Below are 11,045 nucleotides of genomic sequence, written 5' to 3'. Positions count from 1 at the left end.
CCCAGGGTGTCCCAGCAGGATTTATCCCGGGATTATTCCCAGGATCTCCTCCAGGAGGGATCGGGACCAGGAAATTCCTGTGGCAGGGAAGCTCCTCCCTGGCTCATGAGGGCTGGAGATCCCTTCCCGGTGGGATCCAGCTGATCCTCGGCGTCCCCACGGGATGGGGACAGGCCTTGGCACCCAGATCCGTGTCCATGGGATGGGGACAGGCCCTGGCACCCAGATCCGTGTCCATGGGATGGGGACAGGAGGTGGCACCCAGATCCGTGTCCGTGGGATTGGGACAGGAGGTGGCACCCAGATCCGTGTCCATGGGATGGGGACAGGCCTTGGCAGCCAGATCCGTGTCCGTGGGATTGGGACAGGAGGTGGCACCCAGATCCGTGTCTGTGGGATTGGGACAGGAGGTGGCACCTGGATCCGTGTCTGTGGGATTGGGACAGGCCCTGGCACCCGGATCCGTGTCCATGGGATTGGGACAGGAGGTGGCACCCAGATCCGTGTCCGTGGGATTGGGACAGGAGGTGGCACCCAGATCCGTGTCCATGGGATGGGGACAGGCCTTGGCACCCAGATCCGTGTCCGTGGGATTGGGACAGGAGGTGGCACCCAGATCCGTGTCCATGGGATGGGGACAGGCCTTGGCACCCAGATCCGTGTCCATGGGATGGGGACAGGCCTTGGCACCCAGATCCGTGTCTGTGGGATTGGGACAGGAGGTGGCACCCAGATCCGTGTCCGTGGGATTGGGACAGGAGGTGGCACCCAGATCCGTGTCCGTGGGATTGGGACAGGAGGTGGCACCCAGATCCGTGTCCGTGGGATTGGGACAGGCCTTGGCACCCAGATCTGTGTCCATGGGATGGGGACAGGCCTTGGCACCCAGATCCGTGTCTGTGGGATTGGGACAGGAGGTGGCACCCAGATCTGTGTCCGTGGGATTGGGACAGGAGGTGGCACCCAGATCCGTGTCTGTGGGATTGGGACAGGAGGTGGCACCTGGATCCGTGTCCATGGGATGGGGACAGGAGGTGGCACCCAGATCTGTGTCCGTGGGATTGGGACAGGAGGTGGCACCCGGATCCGTGTCCGTGGGATTGGGACAGGAGGTGGCACCCAGATCCGTGTCCGTGGGATTGGGACAGGAGGTGGCACCCAGATCTGTGTCCGTGGGATTGGGACAGGAGGTGGCACCCGGATCCGTGTCCGTGGGATTGGGACAGGAGGTGGCACCCAGATCCGTGTCCGTGGGATTGGGACAGGCCTTGGCACCCGGATCCATGTCCATGGGATGGGGACAGGCCCTGGCACCCGGATCCGTGTCCGTGGGATTGGGACAGGAGGTGGCACCCGGATCCGTGTCCATGGGATGGGGACAGGCCCTGGCACCCGGATCCGTGTCCATGGGATGGGGACAGGCCCTGGCACTCGGATCCATGTCCATGGGATGGGGACAGGCCCTGGCACCCGGATCCATGTCCGTGGGATTGGGACAGGCCCTGGCACCCGGATCCGTGTCCATGGGATTGGGACAGGAGGTGGCACCCGGATCCGTGTCCGTGGGATTGAGACAGGAGGTGGCACCTGGATCCGTGTCCGTGGGATGGGGACAGGCCTTGGCACCCAGATCCATGTCCATGGGATGGGGACAGGCCCTGGCACCCGGATCCGTGTCCATGGGATTGGGACAGGAGGTGGCACCCGGATCCGTGTCCGTGGGATGGGGACAGGCCTTGGCACCCAGATCCATGTCCATGGGATGGGGACAGGCCCTGGCACCCGGATCCATGTCCGTGGGATTGGGACAGGCCCTGGCACCCGGATCCATGTCCATGGGATGGGGACAGGCCCTGGCACTCGGATCCATGTCCGTGGGATTGGGACAGGCCCTGGCACCCGGATCCATGTCCATGGGATGGGGACAGGCCCTGGCACCCGGATCCGTGTCCGTGGGATTGAGACAGGAGGTGGCACCTGGATCCGTGTCCGTGGGATGGGGACAGGCCCTGGCACCCGGATCCATGTCCGTGGGATGGGGAGAAGCCCCCAAGCCCGGGGGGCTCCTGATGGATCCGATTTGGGAACGGAGCCTGAATCCTTGGCTCCACAATTCCACGGTGATGGATCCGAGGTTGTTTTTCCTCCTTTTGCCCTTGGGATTATCCCAAAAACTCCGGAAGCAGAGCCACGGGGTTCAACTCTACCTTTATTTTCCGCTTGGGGCCCCAGGGGGTCCCGGCAGCGCGAAGGGTCAGGAGGGAAGAGGAGGCAGCGGCGGTGACAATTCCCCCCTGGAAGGGGGATCCGGAGGGGCGGCAGCAGCAGCGGGATCGCCCGGCTACTCTCTGGGAACGAGGGGAAAAAGCGGGATGAGCCCGGCGTTATCCCACGGGAGTGTTTTTTTGGGAGGGTCCCGGACTCACATGGCATTTTCCTTGTAGTGCTGGAGTGCCTGCTCGGCCACGATCTCCATGAACCTGGGATCGTCCCACGGGATGTCCCCGGGCACGGTCAGCGACAGCGGCTCCGAGTCAAAGAGCTGCACCGTCACCTGCGTGTCCGGCGGCGCCGACGGATCCTCGGGATTCGGGGCCTTGGACAGCACCTGGAAGGGCGACAGCGCCGTCATCCCGTGGGATAATCCCACGTTGTGAGGTCGGGAATCTGGGAACGGCCGCGGGAGCACCGGGAGAGCCCCAGGCGGGCCCCTGACCTTGGCTCCCATCCCGGCAGCCGCATCCGGAGCCGAGAGATTCCCGGCCGGAGCACAAAGGGCCCTTTGTGGCCCTGTCCCACTTTCCCGGCCCCGTTCCCGGCCCCAATCCTGGCCTCACCGTGGTGACCTGCAGGAAGCCGTCGGATCCCTGGGTGTAGTTGGCCAGGCGGGACACCCAGCCGAACTGGCGGTTCAGCTGGTCCAGCAGGCCGGAGGTGTTGAGCATTTCCTCCTGGAATTCCCGGAGCAGGGAATCGTAGCGGCGCGTGAAGCGCTCGGCCACGCGCATGGCGTCCTCCAGCTGCTCCCGCAGCTCCCGCTGTGACGGATCCACCTGCCCGCAGTCTGGGAACGGGATGGGTGGAGAGGGGGGGTCAGCACGGCCCGGGGGGGTTCGGCCCATCCCTTCTCATCCCATCCCGTCCCCATCCCATCCCCATCCCCATCCCCATCCCCATCCCATCCCATCCCCATCCCTTCTCATCCCATCCCCATCCCCATCCCATCCCATCCCTTCTCATCCCATCCCGTCCCCATCCCCATCCCATCCCATCCCTTCTCATCCCATCCCGTCCCCATCCCATCCCCATCCCCATCCCCATCCCATCCCCATCCCATCCCTTCTCATCCCATCCCCATCCCCATCCCATCCCCATCCCCATCCCCATCCCCATCCCATCCCCATCCCATCCCCATCCCCATCCCCATCCCCATCCCCATCCCATCCCATCCCCATCCCTTCTCATCCCATCCCCATCCCCATCCCCATCCCCATCCCATCCCATCCCCATCCCTTCTCATCCCATCCCCATCGCCATCCCATCCCATCCCATCCCTTCTCATCCCATCCCGTCCCCATCCCATCCCCATCCCCATCCCATCCCTTCTCATCCCATCCCCATCCCCATCCCATCCCATCCCATCCCATCCCATCCCCATCCCTTCTCATTCCATCCCGTCCCCGTCCCCATCCCAATCCCCATCCCCACCCCATCCCATCCCCATCCCTTCTCATCCCATCCCCATCCCATCCCCATCCCCTTTCCCACTCCCATCCCCATCCCTTCTCATTCCATCCCATCCCAATCCATCCCACCCCATCCCCATCCCACCCCATCCCAATCCATCCCATCCCATCCCCATCCCACCCCATCCCCATCCCATCCCATCCCCATCCCACCCCATCCCCATCCCACCCCACCCCATCCCCATCCCCATTCCCATCCCCGTTCCCATTCCCATTCCCGTTCCCATCCCCATTCCCGTTCCCATCCCCATTCCCGGCTCACCGAGGGCCAGGATCTCCCGGCACTGCTCGCACTCATCCCGCATCCGCAGGCAGCCGGCCGAGTTCCGCCGGATCTCCCGGCAAACCATCCGGTCATCGCTGAAATTCCGGGATTCTGTGGGAATTCCAGGCCGGCCTCAGCTTCCCAAATTCCCCCCCAACCCCGGGATGTCCCCCCCAGGTGCCATAAAAGTGTTTTTTTCATGGAATTTGGGCCCCTCCCATCCCCAGGGATTCGGCGGCAGACGGTGACGGCACCGGCTGCAGCATTCCAAAAAAAAACACCGGCAGCCATCCCAAAGAAAACAAACACCCGAAAAACATCGGCAGCAATCCCAAAGAAAACAAACACCTGCAACATTCCCAAAAACAACACCGGCAGCAATCCCAAAAAAAAACAAACACCAAAAAAACACCGGCAGCAATCCCAAAGAAAACAAACACCAAAAAAACACCGGCAGCAATCCCAAAAAAAAACAAACACCAAAAAGCACCGGTGGCAATCCCAAAGAAAACAAACACCAAAAAAACACCGGCAGCAATCCCAAAAAAAAAAAAACAAACACCAAAAAAACACCTGCGGCAATCCCAAAAAAAGCCAAACACCTGCAACATTCCCAAAAAACACTTGACATCAATCCCATAAAAACCAAACACCTGCAACATTCCCAAAAAACCCCATTCCCAGGATGGCAGCGGCTCCGGCAGCCAGGACTGAGGTGGGACAACATCCCAAAATCCCAGCCCACAAACAGCGGCGCTTGCGATTCCCACGGGAATTCCTAGATGCGTCCTGTTAGGGTTGAGCTCATCCTCTTAAGTTCCAAGGATTTTTCGGGAATCTCATCCCTAAACCAGCCAAAGATTTGGGATCGCAGGGCCCCAATCCCGTTACCTGGCCCGAAGCCTCCCAAGGGATGCTCCCAACTTCCGTGGGCATCCTCCAGCATGCGCTGGGTGATCTGGAAGAGCGGCTGGAAGAGGTGCTGGAAGCCGCGGTGCGGGTGCTGGAAAAGCGGGAAGAGATCCCGGGAGGAGCGGCGGAGGCGCTGCGGGAAGCGCAGGTGCTGCACCGGCGGCCGCAGGGCCTCGCGGAAACCCCCGAAGGGCGCCTGGAAAAAGGGATGGAGCCAGCCGGACACCTGGGAGCTGTCCCGGAAAATGTCAGTGACGCCGTCCTCCAGCATTCCGAAGCGCTCCTCCAGCTCCTCCAGCTGCTGCTCCTGGCGCTCGTCCCGCTCCAGCAGCGAGTCCAGGCGCTCGCCGTCCACCCAGATGGAGATGGGCGACGAGTGGTTCAGGAATTCCTCCAGCTGCCGGGAAGGGCGGCGGGATCAACGCCCGGCCATTCCCGGGACCCCCGTGTCCCGGCTTTCCAGCCCTCCATGTAACGGGAACGGCCATTCCTGGGATGCCCGTGTCCCAGCTTTCCAGCCCTCTGTTTAATGGGAACGGCCATTCCCGGGATCCCCGTGTCCCTGCTTTCCATCCCTCTGTTTAACGGGAACGGCGGCGGGATCAACGCCCAGCCATTCCCGGGACCCCCGTGTCCCGGCTTTCCATCCCTCCGTTTAACAGGAACGGCTATTCCCGGGATCCCGGTGTCCCAGCTTTCCAGCCCTCCGTTTAATGGGAATGGCCATTCCCGGGATCCCTGTGTCCCAGCTTTCCAGCCCTCTGTTTAATGGGAACGGCCATTCCCGGGATCCCCGTGTCCCGGCTTTCCAGCCCTCCATGTAACGGGAACGGCCATTCCCGGGATCCCCATGTCCCTACTTTCCATCCCTCCGTTTAACGGGAACGGGCGTTCCCGGGATCCCCATGTCCCAGCTTTCCATCTCTCCGTTTAACGGGAACGGCCATTCCCGGGATCCCTGTGTCCCAGCTTTCCATCTCTCCGTTTAACGGGAATGGCGGCGGGATCAAGGCCTGGCCATTCCCGGGATCCCCGTGTGTGCTGTGGGATCCCCACCCTGGCAGTTCTCCAGTTAATGGGAATGGGATCAGGGAAAATCCGGCCAATCCTGGTATCCCTGAGTGCTGTGGGACCCCCCACCTGCCTGCCCTCAGGGAATGGGGGTGGGATCACACTGAATTCCCCCTTTTCCCGGTATCCCAGTGCCCCTCAGCTCCTGACCCGTTGGCTGATGGGAACGGGATCATCCCAAATCCTCCCTTTTCCCAGTGTCCCGACATCCCTCAGCCCCTGACCCTCTGGCTAACGGCACTGGGACCATCCCAATCCCGCCTTTTCCAAGTATCCCAGTATCCCGATATTCCTCAACCCCTGACCCTGTGGCTAACGGGACTGGGACCATCCCAATCCCGCCTTTTCCCGGTATCCCAATATCCCGACATCCCTCAGCCCCTGACCCTCTGGCTAACGGGACTGGGACCATCCCAATCCCGCCTTTTCCCGGTATCCCAATATCCCGACATCCCTCAGCCCCTGACCCTCTGGCTAACAGCACAGGGACCATCCCAATCCCGCCTTTTCCCAGTATCCCGGTATCCCGATATCCCGACATCCCTCAGCCCCTGACCCTCTGGCTAACAGCACAGGGACCATCCCAATCCCGCCCTTTTCCCAGTATCCCGGTGCCACTCACCTCCTGACCCTGTGGCTAACGGGACTGGGAATGGAACCATCCCCAATCCCCCTTTTCCCAGTATCCTGGTGTCCCTCACCTCCTGACCCTGTGGCTAACGGGCCTGGCCCCATCCCAATCCCCCTTTTCCCGGTATCCCGGTATCCCTCACCTCCTGACCCTGTGGCTAACGGGCCTGGCCCCATCCCAATCCCCCTTTTCCCGGTATCCCGGTGTCCCTCACCTCCTGACCCTGTGGCTAACGGGCCTGGGCCCATCCCCACCCCCCTTTTCCCAGTATCCTGGTGTCCATCAGCCCCTGACCCTCTGGCTAGTGGGACTGGGAATGGAACCATCCCCAATCCCCCTTTTCCCAGTATCCCAATATCCCTCAGCCCCTGATCCGGTGGCTAGCGGGCCTGGCCCCATCCCCACCCCCCTTTTCCCGGTATCCCGGTGTCCCTCAGCCCCTGACCCTGTGGCTAGCGGGCCTGGCCCCATCCCAATCCCCCTTTTCCCGGTATCCTGATATCCCTCAGCCCCTGACCCTGTGGCTAACGGGCCTGGCCCCATCCCCACCCCCCCTTTCCCGGTATCCCGGTGTCCCGGGTGCCTCACCTGGCGCCCCACGAGCCCGGCCCCGCTGCGGCAGGTGCGGGAGTAGAAGCGGAGGCAGCGCTGCCTCAGGCAGGGCTTGCAGCGCTCCCACAGCGCCAGCGCCGTCCCGTTGCAGCGCTCGCCCCGCGCCGCCAGCTCCTGCTCCTTCTGCCGCGCCAGCTGCACCGCTTCCTGCAGGGAATTCCGGCCCTCAGCCCCGCCGGCAGCCGCTGCTCCCCGCCGCGGCATTCCCAGGTTCCCGGGACACACCAACCCCCCCCCCCGGCACAGCATTCCCAGACTCCCGGGACGCAGCAATTCCCAGCACAGCATTCCCAGGCTGCCAGGACACACCAACCCCCCGGCACAGCATTCTCAGATTCCTGGGACGCAGCAATTCCCAGCACAGCATTCCCAGGCTCCCGGGAGCCGCTGCTTCCCGCCACGGCATTCCCAGATTCTTGGGACGCAGCGATCCCAAGCACGGCATTCCCAGACTCCCGGGACACACCAACCCCCGGCACAGCATTCCCAGATTCCTGGGACGCAGCAATTCCCAGCACAGCATTCCCAGATTCCTGGGACACAGCAATCCCAAGCACAGCATTCCCAGATTCCCGGGACGCAGCGATCCCAAGCACGGCATTCCCAGGCTCCCGGGACGCAGCAATTCCCAGCACAGCATTCCCAGATTCCTGGGACACACCAACCCCCAGCACAGCATTCCCAGATTCCCGGGACGCAACAATCCCCGGGAAAGCATTCCCAGATTCCTGGGACACACCAACCCCCAGCACGGCATTCCCAGACTCCCAGGACACACCGACCCCCCCGGCAGAGCATTCCCAGATTCCCGGGACGTAGCAATCCCCGGGAAAGCATTCCCAGATTCCAGGACACACCGACCCCTGGCACAGCATCCCCCATTCCCGGGACACCCCGATCCTGACACAGCATTCCCGGGATGGCATTTCCTGACTCCCAGGACACACCGACCCCTGGCACAGCATTCCCTGTTCCCAGGACACGCCAATCCCTGACACAGCATTCCCAGACTCCCAGGACACCCCGATCCTGACGCAGCATTCCCAGACTCCCAGGACACCCCCATCCTGACGCAGCATTCCCTGCTCCCGGGATGGCATCCACTGTTCCCGAGGCACACCGACCCCTGGCACAGCATTCCCTGTTCCCAGGACACCCCCATCCTGGCACAGCATTCCCAGACCCCCGGGACACCATTCCTGGGACGCCATCCCCCATTCTCAGGATGCCACCCCCACTCCCGGGACACCATTCCCGGGATGCCATCCCCCATTCCCGACACGCCATCCTCCATTCCTGACACGCCATCCCCCATTCCCAGCCTGGCATCCCCCATTCCCGACACGCCATCCCCCATTCCTGACACGCCATCCCCCATTCCCAGCCTGGCATCCCCCATTCCCAGCCCCCATTCCCAGCCCCCATTCCCACCCCCAATTCCCACCCCCCATTCCCAGCCCCATTCCCAGCCCCATTCCCGCCCCCCCACCCCCCATTCCCAGCCACATTCCCACCCCCCATTTCCACCCCCCATTCCCACCCCGCATTCCCACCCCCCCATCCACCCCCCATTCCCACCCCCCATTCCCACCCCCCATTCCCATTCCCACCCCCCATTCCCACCCCCCATTCCCTATTCCCACCCCCCATTCCCACCCCCCATTCCCTCCCCCCATCCCATTCCCGCTCTCCAGGACCTCCTTGCGGCGCTTGGTGTCGTGCAGGGAGTGCAGCAGTGCCTGGTGCTCCTTGCTGCTCTCATCCATCAGGGATTTCATCCTCCTCACCCCGTGGATCGCGTTCTCCACCTCGGCGTCGATCCACTTGCTGCCCGCCGCCGAGAGCTCTGCGGGGAAATCCGGGAGAGAACGGGGAAAAGGGAGGGAAAGGATGGGAAAAGGGAGGGGGAGAAGGGGGGGAAGGAATTGGGAAAAGGATTGGGAAAAGGGGATGAAAAGAATGGGAAAAGAAGGGGGAAAGAATTGGGGAAAGAAGGGGGGAAAGAAGGGGGGAAAGAAGGGGGGAAAAGCATTGGGAAAAGGATTGGGAAAAGGATTGGGAAAAGGATTGGGAAAAGGGGATGAAAAGAATGGGAAAAGAAGGGGGAAAGAAGGGAAAAGAAGGGGGAAAGAAGGGGAAAAGAAGGGGGAAAGAAGGGGGAAAGAAGGGGGAAAGAAGGGGGAAAGAAGGGGGAAAGAAGGGGGAAAGAAGGGGGAAAGAAGGGGGAAAGAAGGGGGAAAGAAGGGGGAAAGAAGGGGAGAAAGGAAGGGAAAAGGGGAAAGGGGGAAAAGAAGGGGGAAAAGGGGGGGCAAGGGGGAGAAAGGGGGGGAAAGGACGGAAAAGGGGGGAAAAGGGGAGGAAAAGGGAGGGAAAAGGGGAGGAAAGGGAGGGAAAAGGCGGAAGAGGAGGCTCCTTCCATCAGCTCCCAGATATTTGTGGGAGCAGAGCCCCGGGCTTCCCCCCCAGCCCGGCCCCGTTCCTGCTCCCAGAACCCCGGGAAAGGGATCCCAAAAGCCCTCCCGGGATGGGGGATCCTCGAGCAGGATTGGGCCTCCCACCCCCAGGAATGGAGCCCCGGGATTACTCTGTGTCCTCCCTGTCCCATGGATCCCATCCCATGGATCCCGTCCCACGGATCCCATCCCATCCCATGGATCCCATCCCATGGATCCCATCCCATCCCATGGATCCCATCCCATGGATCCCGTCCCACGGATCCCATCCCATCCCATGGATCCCGTCCCATGGATCCCATCCCATCCCATGGATCCCGTCCCATGGATCCCATCCCATGGATCCCATCCCATCCCACGGATCCCATCCCATGGATCCCATCCCATTCCATGGATCCCATCCCACGGATCCCATCCCACGGATCCCATCCCATCCCACGGATCCCATCCCACGGATCCCATCCCACGGATCCCATCCCATCCCACGGATGCCATCCCACGGATGCCATCCCACGGATCCCATCCCATCCCATGGATCCCATCCCATGGATCCCATCCCATTCCATGGATCCCATCCCACGGATCCCATCCCACGGATCCCATCCCATCCCACGGATCCCATCCCATGGATCCCATCCCAGGGATGATTCCATGACCCCCCCCCCCCCCCCCAAAACGAGACCCTGTGCCCGCCCACCCCAAACCCCCCCAGGGACCCCTTGACGCCCCCCAAATGAGCCCCCCCAAAAGGAGCCCCCCCATCCCAAACCACCCCAGGAGGAGACCCCGTGAGCCCCCCAAAATGAGACCCCCCCCCAAAATGAGCCCCTGTGCCCCCATCCCCAAACCCCCCCAAAATGAGACCCCCATCCCAAAACCCCCCCAAAATGAGACCCTCCCATCCCAAAACCCCTCAAAATGAGCCCCCGTGACCCCCCCATCCCCAAACCCCCCAAAATGAGACCCCCATCCCCAAACCCCCCCAAAATGAGACCCCCATCCCCAAACCCCCTCAAAATGAGACCCCCATCCCAAAACCCCCCCAAAATGAGACCCCCATCCCAAAACCCCCCCAAAATGAGACCCCCCATTACAAACCCCCCAAAATGAGACTCCGTGACCCCCCCAAAAGGAGCCCCCATGACCCCCCCGTTCCAAAACCCCCCCAAAATGAAACCCCTTGACCCCCCCATCCCCAAACCCCCCCAAAATGAGACCCCCCCCCCCCCAAAATGAGCCCCGGTGCCCCCCATCCCCAACCCCTCCCAAAAGGAGACCCCGTGATGCCCCCATCCCCAAACCCCCTCAAAATGAGACCCCCCCCAAAATGAGCCCCTGCGCCCCCCATCCCCAAA

The 11,045-nt window shown here is 62.3% G+C and overlaps 1 protein-coding gene across 1 annotated transcript in view; it reads right to left on the bottom strand.

Annotated features, from left to right (window-relative positions):
* Positions 1–2,189: 2,189 nt before the first annotated feature.
* CLU (clusterin) overlaps positions 2,190–11,045 on the bottom strand; it is a 9,196-nt gene continuing 340 nt past the window's right edge. Inside the window, exons 2-8 of the mRNA XM_032104905.1 lie at positions 8,935–9,161; positions 7,214–7,384; positions 4,903–5,320; positions 4,009–4,122; positions 2,838–3,064; positions 2,427–2,608; positions 2,190–2,348 (exon numbers count right to left, since the gene is read on the bottom strand). Coding sequence (XP_031960796.1) covers positions 2,342–2,348; positions 2,427–2,608; positions 2,838–3,064; positions 4,009–4,122; positions 4,903–5,320; positions 7,214–7,384; positions 8,935–9,161 — 1,346 coding nt within the window. The 3' untranslated portion in view covers positions 2,190–2,341. The remainder of the gene's footprint in view (positions 2,349–2,426; positions 2,609–2,837; positions 3,065–4,008; positions 4,123–4,902; positions 5,321–7,213; positions 7,385–8,934; positions 9,162–11,045) is intronic.

Source organism: Corvus moneduloides, chromosome 3 (assembly GCF_009650955.1).
Source record: "Corvus moneduloides isolate bCorMon1 chromosome 3, bCorMon1.pri, whole genome shotgun sequence".
NCBI lineage: Eukaryota > Metazoa > Chordata > Aves > Passeriformes > Corvidae > Corvus > Corvus moneduloides.
The sequence above is the reverse complement of the archived record's forward strand: the minus strand, read 5'-3'. Positions and strand labels throughout refer to the sequence as shown.